The 21,025-nt window shown below is 41.9% G+C and overlaps 1 protein-coding gene and 1 pseudogene across 2 annotated transcripts in view; one reads left to right on the top strand and one right to left on the bottom strand.

Moving 5' to 3' along the window:
* Positions 1-8,061: 8,061 nt before the first annotated feature.
* Positions 8,062-8,916, top strand: LOC131415202 (inositol hexakisphosphate kinase 2-like; annotated as a pseudogene).
* Positions 8,917-19,752: 10,836 nt separating this feature from the next.
* The window catches only part of MALT1 (MALT1 paracaspase), a 57,120-nt gene continuing 55,847 nt past the window's right edge, over positions 19,753-21,025 (bottom strand). For both annotated transcript variants that reach the window (XM_058557235.1, XM_058557236.1), the window contains one exon: positions 19,753-20,881. In XM_058557235.1, the coding sequence (XP_058413218.1) occupies positions 20,441-20,881 (441 nt within the window). In that variant the 3' untranslated portion in view covers positions 19,753-20,440. The remainder of the gene's footprint in view (positions 20,882-21,025) is intronic.

Here is a 21,025-nt window from a genome sequence, read left to right as displayed (position 1 = left end):
CACTCCATCTACCAAGTTCTGGATAGCCCCAAGCCCCAAGGATAAGCACACTTTCTCTCTTCAAAGCTCTTACTGTTTACAGAGCTCTTTCAATCCTTCGATTGTATCAGGGAGAAACATCTTTTTTTTTTTTTGTGAGGAAGATCAGCCCTGAGCTAACATCCATGCCCATCCTCCTCTTTTTGCTGAGGAAGACCGGCCCTGAGCTAACATCTATTGCCAATCCTCCTCCTTTTTTTCCCTTTTCCTCACCAAAGCCCCCATAGATAGTTGTATGTCCTAGTTGCACGTCCTTCTAGTTGCTGTATGTGGGACGACGCCTCAGCATGGCCGGACAAGCAGTGCGTTGGTGCGCGCCTGGGATCTGAACCCGGGCTGCCAGTAGTGGAGCGCGCACACTTAACCGCTAAGCCACGGGCCTGCCCCCACACTTCGTTTTAAGGATGGCTGATGAAGCATGGAAGATAGTTAACAGATGCATGCACTACTAATTGGTAAAAGGGACTGCAAAAATTCTAAAAGCCGTCAAATGCATCTATATTTGGCAATATGAGCGCTGATGATATGCTGGAAAACAAAACGAAACAAATATCGGAAAGATCAGACGCAGACACAGCCCACGGGAGGGAGACAGCAGCAGGGCTGTTTCCACACTCTCAGTCCCTTTTGTTATTCTGGATTTTTTTTGGTACCCAATATCTGTTGAAACACTTATAGCTCCAAGTACATTCAAACAACACCCACTTGTATGTACAAATGAAAGCAGGCCTCCAGTACGAAAAATAATGAGCAGATAACAAAGGGAAAAAGGGAAGAGTGTGTGTGCATAAATGCCTCAGCTACAAATCAATCAACCCCTGGGCTCGAAAGCTGTATTTTTTGTTCTCTAAGTATAACTAGGTGATGAGGAATAAATAGACGTGGGTTGTCACCAATTAGAGCAGTTGCTGTTCGCTCCCCAGTGACAATGCGGTGGGTACAGGTTAAGTGGGGAGGCCAGATAGAGAGCCAGAGAAAGGAGAGGTTAATTAAAATCACGTTGTGCTCAACTGCCTGGTGTACCTGAAATCACACTGTTTTCAAACCTTTTTCTTTTCCACCTACCACTACCTGAAAATATAAGAGCCAGTGTGCATTTTAAAAAACAAAGTACAGGAAAATAGAAAATCTTTCCATAGTTCCTATTCTACTTTTTCTCTCTGCCTTTTTTGTTTTTCTGCTGAGGAAGATTTGCCCCAAGCTAACATCTGTTGCCAATCTTCCTCTGTTTTGTATGTGGGACACCACCACAGCGTGGCCACTGAAGAGCGGTGTAGGTCCGTGCCCGGGGAACTGAACCCAGGCCACCGAAGTGGAGCGCACCCAACTTAGCCACTAGGCCACCGGGCTGGCCCTGCCCTTTCTGATCAAAGGATAACATGACCTCCCTGGCCAGGTGCTCTCAGGCTCAAGTCCCTTAAAGAGCTGGGGAGCAAAGTCAGGAACAAAGGAGAAGAAGGGACAGGCCCGGGAAGGTCTTCCACAGGCAGTGCATCCCAAGACATATCAGAGAGTTAAAACATTCTAGATTTTCTCAGGTCCTTTGGCAACAATTTTTTCTTTTTTTTTTTGCGCTAAGGCCAAAACAAAGGACATGTGGTAGGAAGAGGTGGATGGTTGGTAAGCGGGTGTGAATGCCCCTGTGGTTGCACTGATAACTCTTGTTAAAGTTTTTATGTGGATGTTTACCAATCAAAGTGGATAGGTTTAGGGCAATTTTAGCTCATCAGGACTGAGGACTCTGAAATTGTTCAAAATGGGGAATTCACCCTTCCACGTGCTTCTGAACTCCCCAAGATAGGAATGTGCCTAGTCTATCTTATCACTGCACAGAGTTAGGCAAAGCTGTGGTCATTAAGCCATGTCACTGGAGCCGGTCTGTGGGGTCCAAATCCAGGCTCCACCATTTCCTTCCTCTGTGACCTTGAGCAAGTCAGCCAGCCCTCGGGGCTTCAGTTTCCTCCTCTGTAAAATGGGCATAACAACAGCACCTCCATTGAAAAGGCCTGAGTGAGAAAAGTAGTTGGCATAGCGCCAGGCTCATAGCGTGTGCTGTGTAAATATAAGCTGTTATTATTGTTAGGGGTTCAAGTTCTGTCTTGCTCAGCTTTCTAGCTCATCAAAGGCCAAATATCTAATGCATTTTATTGCTTAAAAATTTTTTTGTCGTAATTATTCATCACTTCTCATTTACATACTGTACAGATCATTTTCAAAGTGATATTTCAGAGGATTTTGAAGAGGCTTTGGTGGTGTTTCTGAACGTGGGCAGGGATCCCTTTGAGATTCTCATTACCACTTCCAGATGAGCTGCAGGTTCTGTCTGTCCAGTGTATCGGGAAGGTGTGGGGAAAGATATGACCCAGATGTACAGGATATAACACCTCCCACTGTACCGCCCCCCCCGCCCCCACCCCGGGCAGAAGGGTCCTGGAAAGTTCATAGGCGCACAATGGCCTCAAAAACCTCTCATGCCCACCTTGAAATTCCTTCTGTATTTTTCTCAGCAAAATCATTCCCCAGGTCTCTGCCTTTACTTTGAGGTTCAGTATATCTCTCTGTGCCTCAGATTCTGTATATGAGAAACCACAATAAAAATCTAGAGTGGGAACAATGCGAATGCACTTAACACTACTGAACTGTATACTTAAAATGGTTAAGATGGTAAATTTTATGTTATGTATATTTTACTGCAATTGAAATAATTCAAAAAATATAATCATTAAAAAAAACCAAAACCCTAGAGCGGGAGGGACCTAAGACTTTCATTCGTGATTGACACCCAATTCGAAGAGGCTCAAGTCCAGAGTCACATCTGGGGAGCCTTCCGCACTCCTTCCACCCATTTCCTCCTGCTGGGTGGGTAGGTTTCGGAGCTCAGCTGGAACCGTATGTTCTTTCGCTCTTGGGTCCTGACCCCCGAGGGGGGCCCCAGGTGGGCTCTTGACTGTTCCTGAAAGCAGCAGCCTCCCTCAGAGGGGCCCAGTGGCTTGCGGCCAGGACCATGCCCAGGGGTGGCGCTTCTCACCGATTCTCTGAGCTGTTGGACACCAGGGTCGTGGGAGCAAGAGGACAGGAGAGGAGAGAGGAGCGACCACTTGTAATGGCTTGCTCATGGCTTGGCTGCCCACCGCCCTTCTCATCACTGAAGTAAGCCACCGGTGGGATGGGGAGACCCTGAGTGCGTTCGGAAGCTCTGGGTTGTAAAAATGCATTATTGCCCCCTCAGTGTGTTGTTCTCCCAGCAGATGGGGAGCTGCAAATCGGCTCCCCAGAGGGGAGGGCCAAGGGCAAACTCAAGCCCGCACTGCCCTCTGCTGGGAACCCGGCTCACGGCTGCCCAGAACTCAGGACCGGAAGGGAAGCCAAGACAAGGCCTGGCCCCGGCGAGCAGGGGCAGGCCCAGGAGGGCTGTGCGGAGCCAGCAGTCCTGAAAGCGGTGCCTCGAATCCCCACAGGGCCCCCTGCAGCTACTTAGCTGGATCTCCCCTGCTCTGGGCCCCAGCGTTTCTCACCGGGGTCCTACTCACCCTATGTGGGTGCAGGCTGGCATCATTCATAGCACGCCGTTTCCACGGGACCAGGACGGGTCTCTCTCTCCTTTGATCTAGGTGAGCTTCAACTGTTCCCCGGGGTACTCTGGCTCCTAGCCCCCCTGGGGGTGCGGCCTCACCCTGCATGTCCCTCCAGGGTGTGCCTTGTCATTGGCTTGTCTTTCTGCCACTGCCCCGTGCCCCATTTCTTTTCCAAAATAGAGTTCTAGGTGCCCTGTCCACTCTCAGTCCCCCCTCATTCGTTCTAAGAGTCTCTGAAGAGCTCCTGACCCTGCAGCCGGACTGAATTTCCAGAACATTAATGTGATGCTGCTACGCCCCTGTCTGACTTCTTTCAAAGTCTGCCAGTTGCCGAGAGGGTCACTAGAAAACTCAGCATGAAATACGAAGCCCTTCACGATCTGGTTCCTGCCTTCCTGCCCGTGTTTGACACCAACATCATCTCCTCTTGTGTCTGACATCTTCCTGTCATTCAAACAAGAGGCGGCATAGTCTCTGCGGCCACACAGCTGGGACTCCTACACCAGCTCTGCTGTTTGCCGGCTTTGACTTTGGTGTTACCTCTCTTGCCTCAATTTCCTCATCTATAAAATGGAGCTGATGATAGTAATAGCATGCTTCATAGAGTTGTTAACATATACAGGCATACCTTGTTTTATTGGGCTCTGCCTTATTGAGCTTCATAGATATTGCATTTTTTACAAGACCCTCCACCAGCAAAAAGATTACTACTCACTGAAGGCTCAGAGGATAGCATTTTTTAGCAATAAAGTATTTTTTTATGTTATGCATATTTTTAATTTTTATTTATTTTTTAAAAATTATTTTATTGAGGTCATATTGGCTTATAACATTGAGTAAATTTCAGGTGTACATTATTATATATCAGTTTCTGTATAGATTGCATCGTGTTCACCACCAATGGTCTAGTTTTTATCCATCACCATATGTATGTGCCCCTTTACCCCTTTCACCCTCCCCCACCCCTTTCCCTCTGGTAACCACTAATCTGTTCTCCTTATCTGTGTATTTTGTTTATCTTGCACATATGAGTGAAATCATACAGTATTTGTCTTTCTCTGTCTGGCTTATTTCGCTTAGCATAATACTCTCATGGTCCACCCATATTGTCGCAAATGGCATGATTTTGTCTTTTTTTATGGCTGAGTAGTATTCCATTGTGTGTGTGTGTGTATGTGTGTGTGTGTATACATATATATATGTATATATACACCACATCTTTATCCATTCATCTGTTGATGGGCACTTGGGTTGCTACCACGTCTTGGCTATTGTGAATAATGCTCCAATGAACATAGGGGTGCATAAATCTCTTTGAATTGTTGATTTCGTGTTCTTTGGATAAATACCCAATAGTGGGATAGATGGACCATATGGTATTTCTATTTTTAATTTTTTGAGAAATGTCCATACTGTTTTCCATAGTGCCTGCACCACAATAAAGTATTTTTTAATTAAGGTATGTACATTTGTTAAGGCATAATGCTATTGCACACTTAATAAACTACAGTATAGTGTAAAACAACTTTTATAGGCACTAGGAAACCAAAAAATTTGTGTGACTTGCTTTATTGCGATATTTGCTTCTGGAGCTGAACCCACAATATCTCCAAGATGTGCCTGTAAACAATATAATATATGTAAAGCACTTAGAACACTATCTGGCACATAGTAGGCACCTTATAAGTGTTGGTCATTCTTCGTTGAAAATGTTGGGAAGTCTTCCTCTTGACTCCAACTTCTATGATCAATCTGATCGCCTGAATATTCAGATGAGCATCTTAGCCAGCAACCTCAGATCAGTTCCTTGATCTCCTCCACTCCAGTGACTTTCACTTCCAGTTTACCTAAGCCACCCACACTCATGACCACCCCAAATGTAGTCAGGGCTTAGAACTCTTCAGAACTGTCTCAGAAACTTGCAACTTTAGCATCCTGCCTTCTGACAGCAACCACCCATCCTTCCAACTCTCTCAATGTGCACTGCTTCTAGATCTGCTTATTTCCTTTCCAGGTTATCCAGTTTTTTGGTTCCTCTTTTTCTTTCATCCCATAAGATCTTTCTAGCTTCTAAAAATTTCTCTTCTGAGTTTGTACATTATTGATCATTTGAACTCTTATCAAGAACTTGAATTCTCTTGTACCTTCATTCATTCACTCAGCAAACATCCGGGAGTGCCCTCTGTGGGTCAGGCACCACGTCAGAAGTGAGCACACGCAATCCCTGCCCTCAAAGCTTAGGGTCTAGTGGGAAGAGGCAAAAATACATTAACAATCCTACACTTGCAAACTGAGGGGAGAGCTGGGATGGAGAATAAAGAAGAGGACCTGTTTAGGGGGGTCTTCGGGAATGACAACAGAAAAGGAGTCATTGAATTTGACCAAAGAGAGGTTATTGGTAACTTTGACAAGGACAGTTTCAGGAGAACAGTGTTGGGATTTGAACACTTAAAGAGTTAATGGAAGTGAAGACGTAGAGATGGTTCACACAGGATATTCCTTTGACGATTTCGAGAGGGGAAGCAGAGAAAAATCATAGATATTGCAGCAGGCAGGATTGGCACTTCCTTCAAAAATTATTAAGACTTTCAAGGTGGTGACAGCAGAGTATTAAAGCAAGGACCAGGCCCTGTGTGACTGAAAAGTCACATCCCATAAGCTGGCTCTGACAGCAGGTTTGTAAGCCAATGGGAATAATTTGTTGAAAAAGAGAGATATTGATAATGTAAGAAAGAGGAAGATAACCAAAGACATGAAATTTGGGGAAGAAAAAAAAGAGCTGGGACCCTCCACATATACTGGGATCCAGAGTATATGTGGAGGGATTCGACAGGAGGAGGTTATGTTCTCTACTGTAACAGGAAGAAAGACAAAGGTAGGTGCAGATGCAAGTGGATTAGTAATATGGCTGTCATGGCCCCATCTTCTCAATGATGGCTGAGGCAAGGCTCCCAGTCAAGAGAGAGAGGGGAGGAGGAGGAGGAGGAGGAGTGGGAGTTTGAGTAGAAAGAAAATGTGTGTGGAAGATGGTTGGGATTGGAGTTTTGCCAGTCAAAAGAAAACGGAGGGAGGGTGGGTCAAGGGAGTTGTTGGTGTTTGTGAGCGTGGTAGTAGGATGAACCAAAGAATCCAGGTGAGACAAGAAAATAAGTTGTCAAGAGAGGCTATGAATGAAATTAGAGGGATCAATGAGTTAGCAGCCTTGACTAGGTTGAATGGTTGCTATTGAAGGGCCATTTGGGGAAGTGAGCTGAAAGGATAGGAGTTTGTGATCAGGGAGGGGAAGGTTTAATTTCTGTGGTGACCAGGTCCAGGGTGGCTCCAGGGAGGTATGTGGTTGGGTTACAAGAAATGGTCTCGGTTGATGAGGAAGTCCAGGAAAGGAGAGGAAAGTTGTTGGGTGGGTCATCAATGTGGAGTTGAGTTTGACAAGAAAGATGAGAGGGATAGGGTGAAGCATGAGACTTAGGACAAGTGCTGAGGTCTTCACTCTGTTTTTCAAGACGGGGCAAAGAATGCACTATTAAAATTTTTCTTCTTACAAGCATATTTCTGTCTTAAGTTCTGAGATTCCCTCTGTTCTCCCATTTCAGCTGAGATATCAAATAGCTCGGGGACTGGAGGAGGCACACTCGTTTTTTTGGGCCAGGAGGGGGCGCAAGAGACTGCAACAGAAGTGTCGGATCTAAAGAAAGCCTTTTGGAAAACAAAGAAATGGCTTGAGCTCAGGACCCGCTCTGCCTCCTCTCTCATCAATGTTGTGCTGAAGGCAGGGTGGGGCCGGAGCCTGTCTGAGGGTTGGTTCACCTGTGAGCTGCCCCTCTGTGTTAGTTTCTTAGGGTTGTTGTAACCAATTACCACTGGCTTAGTGGCTTAAAACAACAGAAATTTATTGTCTCACAATTCTAAAGTCCAGACATCCAAAATTAGGATTACTAGGCAGAAATTAAGGTCTTGGCAGGGCCATGCTCCCTTGGAAGTTTCCAGAGGAGAATCCTCCATTGCCTCTTCAGCTTATGGTAGCTCCAGGTATTCCTTGGCATGTGGCTGCATCACTCCGATCCCTGTCTCCTTCTTCACATGGCGTTCTCTGTGTCCATGTCTTCTCCTCTTCTGTGTCTTATAAAGACACTTGTCATTGTATTTAGGGCCCACCTAATCCAGGATGATCCAAGTCCAGATCCTTAACTTAATTACATCTGCTAAGACCCTATTTCCAAATAAGGTCACAGTTACAGGTTCCGGGGGGTTAGAAGGTAGAGATATATTTGGGGGGGCCACCATTCAGACCACTACACCTTTCTTTTCTCTCCAGTTTAATAACCCAGGGGGTGGCCCACATTTTATTTTGGTGAAAATGTTAGTACAGTTACCGAGTTTTGACTATATGCCTGCCTGTGCTAAGGTCTTTACTGGGTTACCTTATTTAATGCTCACAAGTACCCCTATGGGGCAGATAGTACTGTTGACACATGAGGAAACTGAGGCTTTCGGAGGTGAGTAAGCTGCAGAGCAGGGCTTCAAACCCAGGGAGGTTGCCCTCTTAATCCCATGCTGCCTCTTCTTGGTAGGATCACATTTCTTCAGTTAGAATAGAAGTTAGTTAGAAGAATTTGAGGCACTAAAGAAATCTGAAATCTTGTACTACAGCGTAGAGAAAAACAGGAATGTAAGTTCCCAGCTTAAACACTATAACTCTTGGAGCATGAAGTGTCCCCAGCAACAGTTACAGAGAGTGAAGGAGATGAAGACATCAGAACCAGTACAAATTCATCTCCCTGGAGAACCTGACTTCCACTACGAGGTGCCTTGTGTCCTGGACCTCAAGAGGGTATGCGCCAGCATGGTGACCCTGCTTCAGAGGAGAAGGCACCAACCAGATGCACAAATGCGAGCAGAGCACACCTGTGGTCACTGCTGTGCTCATGTGTGCCATGCAGGTGTACCAGGCAGGCAGTGGGCAGCTTACGTTCATGAACGTAGCAAAGATGGAGGCTGTCAGTGCAGGGCTTCAAGGAGGCGCATTCCAGTTCTTCCACAACGGGCGTATCTGCACTGGGAGCTCCTGGGCCCCGTGCTTAAGGAACTGGCTGAGCTCAAGGTGGTCTTGGAGCAGCAGGAGGCCTACTGCTTCTACTCGAGCTCCGTGCTGGTCATCTACCAGCAAGGAGCGGCTGGAGGTGGCCCTGGACTCAGATGCTGAGGACTTGGAGGGCTGTTAGAGGAGTTGGCCGACGCGTCTGCTGGTGCTGACGCCTTCAAGCATAGGGGTTCTCTGAAGTCCTCTCCCTTCAGGGACTGAGTAACCAACACCTACAGGGGACTCTGGAGACCCCGGGTCTTCCCTCTTAAGAGTCCCCAGCTTCTGAGGATGGGATTAAAGCTTCCTCAGACTCAGGCAGCAGCATTGACTGGGGGGATGTATTGCATACTCTTTGGGCCAGATGTGAAACTTGGAGGAACAGGTCCTGCAACTGCCCTTCTGTCCCTCACAGCCTTTCTGTCCCCACTCAGATTGCATTTTTGGAGATAGGCCCAGGGAACTTCGGCTCCAGGCTGCCTGGTGACCCCAGACTCTATGGCATCTGGTCCGAGAGCTCCACTTAGTGTGGGCCCACCCCAATAGCCTCCCTTTACAGAGGCATTTTGAAAGCTAGCTGCCCATGTGGCCCACCCGAAAACAGACATCCCTCCCCCCAATCTCTCGCCAGCAGGGGCTGGCCGTGCAGCTCAGCTGAGCAGGACGTTGTGAGTAGTCTTCCTTACCCTTCCTCATTACATTATTTGGTGACTTTCTTTTCAGTCTATGGACGAAATTGATGCTATCTAATAACCATGTGGTTTCTGCAGCCCTTGGCCCTCTCTGCTGGCCAGCTCCAGCTTGAGGCTTGGTCACCCATGTTGGTCACATGCTGCCAACAAGGGTCAGGACATGAAAATAACGGAAAACGTAGCCCAAGAGTCACATCATGACACTGACACATCATGGGTCAGACCTGAGATGTATTAAGTCAGCTGACATGGCTAGAATGGCTTCCACACCAGCCAGGCGAGTCTGCAAGCTGGTCAAATGTGCACTACTGTGGGAGGAAAACCTCTGTCAGAGCGGGCCTTGGCAGCAGACACTGGCAGTGTCCTCTGGGCTGTCCAGGACAGAGCCGCTCCTGGCTTGGAAGTGTTCCAGGCTCATTGGCAAGGTTGGCCGATGAGGTGGATATTTGCGTCATCTTAGCCTGGTGTTCTTAACCACTGTATTCATCTCAGTGCCTCCCCCTCGTTCCTATCACGCTTACAAAAACGCTGTTGACTATGAATTGGCCTTCTACACAGGTGTGCTTCCGGGGGGGCTGTATGAGCGTGCTGCCCCAGTGTGCCGCCCACCTGGCCTTCTCCACTAAGCACACTTGGCCTTGCCATGTACCTCCCGGGGCCACAATTGGGTCAAGTGACACCAAAATGTAAAATCAGGTTTTAGGAAACTTAATACCTCGTTTGCAATAACTGATTCAAATGGGGAGGTATCACATGGTATCTTGCCTTGTTAATAACTCCTACCAGCAAGCCACATCTTGAATGACAGTTGATTTAAGGGCCAAGTTTTGTGCTCGTTGCCAAAATTGCTGGTCAGTACCTGCTCATATGGCCTTTACTTGTCATCAGCAGCTAAAACTGACTGGCCTCCTGAACTGCCCCCTTAATGGGGAGGCTAGAAGCCCTCACAGCTCAGTTGGGATTTTTTTCTTCCCATTCTCGCTCTGCACTGTAGTCAGCCCAAGGTCACCTGGCTGGTATGAGGAATGGCTGTGTGTGTGAGGGGAGGATCCCCACGCAATCGTGGGGTCTAGTGAGAGGAGACTCCATGCATTGTTTCGGCTTAGAAACTTTTTACACAAACCGAAGCTCACTTGGAAAGGCAGCATGTAAAACATAAAAGCAGAGTTGCTCTAGAGGAAACAGAGGTGGGGAGCCCCAATCCTATTCTTCCAGAGAGAAGCTACTCTGAACAATTTGAAAACCACTGGATTCAGGTGTGAGGTCAACTTTTAGAACAGGAAATTGGGAAGAGAAATAAAGCCACTTACCCAAGCTGGGCCACAGGATAGAGGACACCGAAGTCAGATAATAATGTCGGAACCTGAGGCTGGCAGCAACGGGGCTAGATGTACATAGAAGATGCACATTATCAAAATCATCAGGCTATAGGGAAGACACTTTGTAATATGGTAATGACCATTCTACACAAAGTTGAAAGTAGTAAAACTTATGAAAATACAGTAGTCCCCCCTTATCTGTGGGGGATACATTCCAAGATCCCCAGTTGTTACTGAAACCTCGGATAGTACCGAACCCTATGTATACCATGTTTTTTTCTATACATACATACCTATGATAAAGTTTGATTTATAAATTAACCACAGTAAGAGATTAACAACAATAACTAATAACAAAATAGAACAATTATAACAGTATACTATAATGAAAGTTGCCATAGATCTTAGCAACCTCAGCATATGATTTTTTTCTTTCCTTATTGAGAACTTTTGCCCTTTCACTTAAGCACTTTATGGCTTCTCCTTGGCATATCTGAATTGCCAGTTTGATCACTACTCTCGAGCTTTGGGGCCATTATTAGGTAAAATAAGGGTTACTTGAACACAAGCACTGTGATACCATGACAGTCGATCTGATAACCGAAAGAGCTGCTAAGTGACTAATGGGTGCATATGCTGAACAAAAGGATGATTCACATCCTGGGTGGGACAGACAGGGATTTCATCACCCTACTAGAATGGCGTCAATTTAAAACTTATGAATTGTTTATTTCTGGAATTTTCCATTTAATATTTTTGGACCTCATTTGACCACAGGTAACTGAAACCATGGAAAGCAAAACCACAGAAAAGGGGGCACTATTGTACTTAAAAAAAATATGTTTAGCACCTTTCCCTATCAGAACTCTATTGAGCATAATATAGCAACATTATTAACTTTAGGCCAATTCCTTTGGAAATTTTTGGAGTGTGACCTGTGACTTTCACACTTAGAGATGGTAAATTACTTTCTCGTTTAAGAACAATGTTTCAATATGAAAAAATGTTTTTTCATATACTTAGAAGAATAAAATATTAAGCCACACTGTTAACACACTTGTTATGTCGTCATAAATCACTCTTGGCTCTTTTTCTGCTGTGTTGGAAAAACACCAAGATCAAGTTATCAAATTCAAGATGCCATTCCTTCTGTTTTCAAAGTAGGGTAGTTTCTTGCAAACTTCATTCAAAGACTTGTATCTCTTAGACACAATTTTCGTTTAATACTCCATCAAATATGAGAATTTCATGTCATATCATTTTTGCTTTGATTCAACATTATTCAATAATAATTGTGTATATTCTTCATTATTGGATAATAATCAGCAGCATTGTGGAAAAAATTATGGGCTCCATTTTGGGTTTGAATCATCCTGCCTCTGCCACCTGCCAGTTGGGTTATCCAGGGCAAATTAATATCTTGGGTTAGCCTAACAATTTGTTCCTTCATCTATAAATTGCGAGGCTGTTGAGAATTCAATGAGACCCTACAAAGACGTTTGTACCCAGCATATAGGGAGTGATATGCGCCCCCCCCCAAAGGCTTATTTGCTTTCCTTCCTTTGCATAAACATTTACAACACCTTAAGGTCCCATGTATTCATGCAATAATATCAATGAACCACTTATTTTACTAAAAGAGTAGATGCAAGCCACCTTTTAAATAGTCAGTTTTGGGGTGGAATAGTGAATACGAAGGGTATTGCCCAGAAAGGTTGAGTTTCTTGCAATGTATGCAAATTAATCCAAGATTATTTTTGAATATGGGCTTAGTTTTAAAAATTACTTGCAAATGTTCACTTCCAGCCATGATGGAAGATAGGACTGGATTTACTCTCCCCCCTTAAACAACTAGAAAATCAGACAAAATATACGAAACAATAGTTTTCAGATATTGGACAATGAGCACAGAACATCAATCCCTGAGGGAAGGAAAACACGTGAGGTTAGCACTCTAGTTCCCAGTGTTCAGGCTACGGTAGAAGAAGGTTCTGGAATCCTGTCATCTTGACAGTTTCACTGTGGTCACATGGGAGAATATTCTTTTTTCAGGCAACATACACTTATGTATTTATTTAAGGGCAAAAAGGTAACTTACTTTCGAACAGCTCAGGAAAAAATGTCATATATGTATGTAGATATACATACAAACATATACACATTTACGAGACAAAATGATAAAACATGGAAAAAAGTTAACATTTAGGGAATCAGGGTGAAGGAATATGGGAATTCTTTGTACTAGTTTTGCAACTTTTCTGTTTGGAAACGTTTCAAAATTTAAACATCGTCAAAGCCTGGTGCTAACAACTTATTAATGTAGGAGCAGTCAGCCAACCATTTCTACTACTTAAAATGCTGCTCAACTAAACTCAAACATGATGCAAAAAACTGGGAATTACTTTAGACTTATTTTGTAACAGGTAGAATAAAAAGCACCTATGTGTGTATTACTCATGGCATTAAAAAATACATGAAGTCCTCTGCATTTTTAAACTTAAGATTGCATTTATAAAAGATTAAAAATGTATTCTAAAAACAAATTTATTGAAGCTTAGCATATTTACATTATATAATGTGTATATCTATGTTTGAAAATTATATAATAGTTGTTCACTGTATTGATACTGGAAAATACAGGTAAGCAAAGACAATCCCACCAAGCAGAGAGAAACACTGCTAATCAATTGTTTTTGTGTGTTGATATAATGTACTTCACATAACACTAACAACTGGTGATGTTACATTTCCATGCTTTTTTTATTTTTTGTGAGGAAGATCAGCCCTGTGCTAACATCTGCCAATCCTCCTCTTTTTTTTGCTGAGGAAGACTGGCCCTGGGCTAACCTCTGTACCCATCTTCCTCCACTTTATATGGAATGCTGCCACAGCATGGCTTGCCAAGCGGTGCGTCGGTGCGCACCCAGAATCCCAACCAGTGAACCCTGGGCTGCCGCAGCATAGGGTGCACACTTAACTGCTTGCACCACCGGGCCGGCCTCTCCATGCTTTTTGAAAAGTGATTTTGGAGTGAACAAAATTGAATTGCAACTTATTTTAGAAGATGGTACTACATTGCTAATGCTATTACTTTGTAGGAAGTACCTTAATAACAAATAATACGCCCTGTACTGTGTGTATGGACTGGTACGGTTTTGAGAATGACAGATTTGAAGAACGATAATCCTTTTCAAAAAGCCCGTACTTTATAGGAACTATCTTCTCTAGACCTGCCAGCCCTGTAAAATATCATAAGCCTCTATGTTGTATCATCATCCCCATTTTACAGAGAAGGAAACAGAAGCACAGACAAGTTAAATAACACACTTCAAGTCACACTATTAAGTGGTGAAACCTGGAGTTGGCTCAGACTCCTCCGTAGGAAAGTCAAACTTCGTGTCTGAGGCCAAATATTTTTAATGCTGTCAAATTGGAAAAAAATTACATACATTTTTACAAACATTCCCAGGTTCTGGGTATATTCTTCTTTACTAATATTTTATCAATATGAGAGATATGTTAAATAATTCAAGAGAAAGTATTAAAAAGATATATTTCAGTTAGGTCTGGATAAAATTCACGATGTCAAATGAGAAAAATAGGTAGAAATGCACAAAAGTAATGTGTAAATTCTGAGTATTTGGCATCACTTGACAGTTAAAAGCAATGATAGTATAAAAATACCATGGGAATGTTCAAATAACAGCAAAAACTCAAAATTTGTTAGGCCTTTCATTAAAAAAAACTTAAAAGTAAAAAAAAAACCCAGACATCATCCTGATATTAAACTTGTGCCCATCTATGTGTCAATTTATCAATTATCTGAGCTGTGGCTACATGATTGAATTTCCTGAGTTGGACAAGTCAAAAAAATTGTGATCACTGAAGAGACCACCTCATTGTTGCTTCATGTGCAAGTCAGAGATTTGAAAAGTCATAAAAATTGGCAATGGAGGGAAAAGGATTAAGGTCTAATATTAGTATCTTCTGTGTCAGTATTCTTTAAAGACTTTTTTTCCTAAGACCTTCTCTTTATTTGACCCGTTCACTTCTGAATGGATAACATTTTGTTTTACATTCAAATGATCCCATGTATTGAGATTTGATTTTTCTTTTATTAGAAAACACGTAACTTATAATTGCTACTTTATAATTTTTTAAGTTACTTTCCAGAAAATCCCTTCCCCAGAATCAAACATTAGCTTTGGATTTAGGTGAGTCTTTTTTTTTTTGTGAGGAAAACCAGCTCTGAGCTAACATCCATTGCCACTCCTCCTCCTTTTTTTTTTTACCCCCCAAAGCCCCAGTAGTTGTATGTCATAGTTGCACATCCTTCTAGTTGTTGCATGTGGGACGCGGCCTCAGCACGGCCAGAGAAGCGGTGCGTCGGTGCGCACCCGGGATCTGAACCCGGGCTGCCAGCAGCGGAGCGTGCACACTTAACCGCTAAGCCACGGGGCCGGCCCAGGTGAGTCTTTACTATCCTAATTCTTCTTCACATTGTAATTGGTATCGATAGGTTACCTTTCCTAAAATCCACTGATGTATATAAAATCCTATGCTAATGTTACAAAGCAATTGGTGTAAGAGATTCAAGTAAAATAAAAGCATGGCTGGTAGAAAAGAAAAACTGCACCATTCTTTTAATTATTTTTTAAATGTTTAAAAATTATAAATACAATACATGCTTAGTTAAAAAAATTTCAAATATACACAAGAATATAGTGAAAGGTAAAAGTCCCTTTACCCTACCTAACTTCTAGCCCCATTCTCTACAGCTGCACAGTCAAATATGGAAGCCACTAGCTACATGTAGCTATTTAAATTAAAAACAAGATTAAAAAAAAAAAGTTCCTCAGGCTAGTTATATTTTAATTACTCAGACATCACCTGGGGTTAGAGACTACTCCTCTGGACAGTGCACATATAGAACATGTCCATCGTCAGAGAGTCCATTGGACAGTCCACTGGTTACTGCTCTGCAGTAAATGTAATTAATCACTAGCATATAAATGTCTTATGAGTTCTGCATATATTCTGGATACTAGTCCCTTATTAGATATAATTTTCAAAAATTTTCTCCCATTCTGTGGGTTTTCTTTTCACTTTCTTGATGGTGTCCTTTAAAGCATGAAAGTTCATTTTGATGAAGTCCAATTTATTTTTTTCCCTTGTTTATGCTTTTGGTGTTGTACCTAAGAAATCATTGCTTAGCCCAAGGTCACAAAGATTTCTTTTTCTTCTATGAGTTTTATTTTAGCTCTTATATTTAGGTGTATGACCTATCTTGAGTTAGAATTTGCATTGGTATAAAGTACAGGTCCTTTAGCATGTGGCTATCGAATTGTCCTAGGACTACCTGTTGAAAAGACTATTCTTTTTCACTGAATGGTATTGGCATCCTTGTCAAAAACCAATTGATCATAAATGTATGGCTTTATTTCCAGACTCTCAATTATATTTTATATTCCCTTGATTTATACGTCTATCCTTATGCCAGTCTTGATTAGTGTAGCTTTGTAATAAGCTTTGAAATTGACTAAATGTGAGTCTTCCAACTTGGTTCTTTATCAAGCTTGTTTTGGCTGTGGGTCCCTTGCATCTGTATGAATTTTATCATCAGCCTGTCAATTTCTGCAAAAAAGCCAGCTTGGATTTTGATGGGAATTGCACTGAATCTGTAGACCAATTTGGGGGGAGCACTGCCATCTTTAAAATGTTGTCTTCCAATCCACAAACAAAGATGTCTTTCCATTTATTTAGGTCTTCTTTAATTCCTTTCAACAATGTTTTATAATTTTATTTTGTTCATCTTGATGGTAAAGTTTTTTTTAAATCTCAATACCAGAATGTTCATTGCCAGTATAGAAATAAAACTGATTTTTGTATATTGATCTTGTATCTATTCTGCAACCTGTTGAACTCATTAGTTTTTAAATGAATTCCTTAGAATTTTCTACATGACAAGATCATGTCATCTGTGAATACATAGTTTTACTTCTTCTTTTCTAATGTGGTTGCCTTTTATCTCTTTTTCTTGCCTCAGCTAGAACCTCAAGTACAATGTTGAGTAGAATTGGTGAAAGTGAACATTCTTCTTATTCCTGATCTTAGGAGGAAAGCATTCAGCAGTCTGTCACCATTAAGTATGAGGTTAGGTGTGGGTTTTTTGTAGATGCTCTGTATCATGTTGAGGAAGTTCCCTTTTACGCCTAGTTTTTTGCATTTTTTTTTACCATGAAAGGGTGCTGAATTTTATCAAATTCTTTTTTTTTTTTAAGATTTTATTTTTTCCCCCCAAAGCCACCGTAGATAGTTGTATGTCACAGCTGCACATCCTTCTAGTTGCTGTATGTGGGATGCGGCCTCAGCATGGCTGGAGAAGCGGTGCATCAGTGCGCACCCGGGATCCGAACCCGGGCCGCCAGCAAAGGAGCGCGCGCACTTAACCACTAAGCCACGGGGCCGGCCCTATCAAATTCTTTTTCTGCGTCTATTAGGACAACATGGTAATTTTGTCCTTTATGAACATGGTACAGTTGATCCTCATTATTCATGATTCTGTATTTGTGAATTTGCCAATTTGTAAAATTTATTTGTAATCCCCAAATCAATACTCGCAGCACTTTTATGATCATTCATGGACATGTACAGACCAGTGAAAATTTTGCGCTCCCCGATGTGCATGTTCTCAGCTGAGGTCGAACAAGGCAATGCTTTGCCTTCTTGTTTCAGCTCTCTTACAGATATGACCAGAGGATGGAGAAGGCAGGGAGCAGGGCAGTGTAGTGCAAGAAGCTCTGGGGCCAGTTGCATGGGTTTGAATCCCAAGTCTGTCACCTGTTAGTGGGGAGGCCTCAGGCAAGTCATTTAATACTTCTGAACCTCATTTTCTCTTTTTTAAAATAAACAGATCTACCAGGATTTTTTTTAGGATTTAAGATTATAATCTTTGATATATATATATATGTATAAATACACAAACACACACACAGACACATTCCCCCTAGGAGCAATGGCTCTGTATTCACTAATTCAGTATTCATGGTGACTTTATAGCATATAACCACTGTGAATAATGAGAATTATTTGCATATTACATTGATTTTTGGATGTTAAACCAACCTTGCATTCCTGGGATAAATCTCACTTGGTCATGGTGTACAATGTACAATCCTTTTTATATGTTGCTGGATTCAGTTTGCTAGTATTTTGTTGATGACTTTTGTGTCTATACTCATAATAGATATTGGTCTGTGGTTTTTTTTGTGATATCTTTGTCTGGTTTTGTATCAGGGTAATACTGGCCTCATAAGATGAGTCGGGAAGTGTTGTTCTCTCCTTTTCTATTTTTGGGGAGAGTTTGCCAAGTGCTAATTCTTTAAATGTTTGGTAGAATACAGCAGTGAAGCCATCTGGGCCTGGAATTTTCTTTGTTGGATGTTTTAAAATTACTAATTCAATCTTTTTCTTTGTTATTGCCAGTTGCCTTTTTAACTTGCTTTTATTTTATTATTATTTTTTTCCCTATGTGTTTGTTTATTGTTGTTATCTACTACTACTTAATGAAGGAAATCATACAGTATTTGACCTTCTCCCTCTGACTTATTTCACTTTGCATTATACCCTCAATGTCCATCCATGTTGTCACAAATGGCTGGATTTCATCGTTTCTTATGGCTGAGTAGTATTCCATTGTGTATATATACCACATCTTCTTTATCCATTCATTCTTTGATGGGCACTTAGGTTGCTTCCAAGTCTTGGCTATTGTGAATAATGCTGAAATGAACATAGGGGTGCATGTACCTTTACAAATTGGTGTTTTCAAGTTCTTTGGATAAATACCTAGCAGTGGAGTAGCTGGATCATATGGTAGTTCTATCCTTGATTTTTTGAGGAATCTCCATACTGTTTTCCATAGTGGCTGCACCAGTTTGCACTCCCACCAGCAGTGTATGAGAGTTCCCTTCTCTCCACATCCTCTCCAACACATGTTGTTTCCTGTCTTGTTAATTATAGCCATTCTGACGGGCGTGAGGTGATATCTCATTTTAGTTTTGATTTGCATTTCCCTGATAGTGATTTTGGACATCTTTTCATGTGTCTGTTGACCATCTGTGTATCTTCTTTGGAGAAATGTCTGTTCAGGTCTTTTGCCCATTTTTTAATTGGGTTGGTAGTTTTTTTGTTGGTAAGATGCATGAGTTCTTTATATATTTTGGAGATTAAGCCCTTATCAGATGTATGGTTTGTGAATATCTTCTCCCAATTGTTAGGTTGTCTTTTCGTTTTGTTGATGGTTTCCTTTGTTGTGCAGAAGCTTTTTAGTTTGATGTAGTCCCATTTGTTTATTTTTTCTATTGTTTCTCTTGCCTGGTCAGACATGGTGTTTGAAAAGATGGTACTAAGACTGATGTCGAAGAGCGTACTGCCTATGTTTTCTTCTAGAAGTTTCACAGTTTCAGGTCTTACATTCAAGTCTTTAATCCATTTGGAGTTAATTTTTGCGTATGGTTTAACTTGCTTTTAGATAGAACCAAAGGTGATAAGATTATCTCCTAAGGCTAGTAAAATTCAATAAGAAAATACATGTTATTAAGGAAGATATGTCCAATGTTTTTAAGATTCAGATAAGCAGCTACCAAGATTATCCAGTAGCAAAATTATCCTGCTGTCTAGCTTTAACATAGACAAACATTTCGTCACCTCTTACGTACTTTCATGACCTAATGAACAAGAAATTTCAGCCTGTTCTACATAAAGATTTATATACAGACTTCTTAACTGACATTTGCAGCAAAATCCTATAATGACAAACTAAAGTTTGTACATTTATAGATTATACAGATATGCATATTGACATATATATCTTTTTTTTTTTTTTGTGAGCAAGATCAGCCCTGAGCTAACATCCATGCAAATCCTCCCATTTTGCTGAGGAAGACCAGCTCTGAGATAACATCTATTACCAATCCTTCTCCCTTTTTTTTTTTTCCCCCCAAAGGCCCAGTAGATAGTTGTATGTCATGGCCGCACATCCTTCTAGTTGCTGTATGTGAGATGCGGCCTCAGCATGGCCGGAGAAGTGGTGCGTCAGTGCGCGCCCGGGATCCGAACCCAGGCCGCCAGTAGCGCAGTGCATGCACTTAACTAAGCCACGGGGCTGGCCCAACATATGTATGTTTAACTCTATCTACAAAATTAATACCTGCCTCAGAACCTGTCAGGCAAGAAGGCAGTGTGTAGCGGAATAAACATTGGAATAGAAATCTGGAGGTCTCACTTCTGGTGCCAGCTCTAACTTAAAAAATCTGTTTCTCCCATTGATAAAATTAGGTTAAGCTTGATGATCACCAAGGTTCTTTTTCTGGTTCTAAAAATACAATGACTTATTCTACAATAATGCCATTCCCACTATTCTTACTTAAGAGTGGTCAAAATGAAAATATTTTTGTTATATTTGTATATAAACATATACACATCCATACTTCACTCTTACAGAACAAATTAACCAATTCACAAAATCTTAAAAGAGAAAGAAGAGGAAGAGGATGTCTGTGGTTAAAAAATACAATTCCAACATCTCAAAGTCCCGAGTTGGCCATGAAATAGCTGTTATTCATTTTCTCTCTCTACATATACATATTTGCTTTTTCACAATACCTCACTTTATCTAAGTACTGCTGTATATGAGGCATCTAGTGATTATGATAACTTTCAAAAACAAGGAGGTCACTTTTCAGAAATTCTGAGCCCGTCAGAGAAATTGAATGGTATTTCATCAGTTGTTTCTACTGGCACATTACTTCTACCAAATTGACATGAATAATGGTGGGTCTGATGACTTGCAAGAAATGCATCTGCAGTCCGGCTGCAACGACAAATGTCTGATGGCAGAATGTTACTTGAATTACCAAGATGTGAATGGTAAACACCACGGAATGAGTCTTGAGATGAATGATAATGTCCAGCTTCCGGTGAGGTGGCGGCAGAGCTCTGGTAAGGGCCGTTACACATCAGACAAGTTTGAAAGCAAGTTTTCCTTCCTAAACCTCGATGAATGTCTAGTTTAGCAATGAGAGGTTTCCCAACATTCACTTCCTGCTTTTCCTCTATGGTATCTTCCAATCCTGAGTACTGATACGATAAACATACTGTGAAGATTAGATGTTCCTGAAAAGGAAAAGAAATAAGGTTTGTTATTTTTATCAACTGTGAAAGTATATCAATCTTAAAATATCATTCATACACACAAATACAGACAAAAGCAAACAACAAAATTCCACTCTCACTCCCCTTTCCTAGGTTCCAAATCTT

The sequence above is a fragment of the Diceros bicornis genome, chromosome 16 (assembly GCF_020826845.1).
Source record: "Diceros bicornis minor isolate mBicDic1 chromosome 16, mDicBic1.mat.cur, whole genome shotgun sequence".
NCBI classification, from domain to species: Eukaryota; Metazoa; Chordata; class Mammalia; order Perissodactyla; family Rhinocerotidae; genus Diceros; species Diceros bicornis.
Note: the sequence above shows the minus strand (reverse complement) of the source record. Positions and strands in the feature narration are given on the sequence as shown.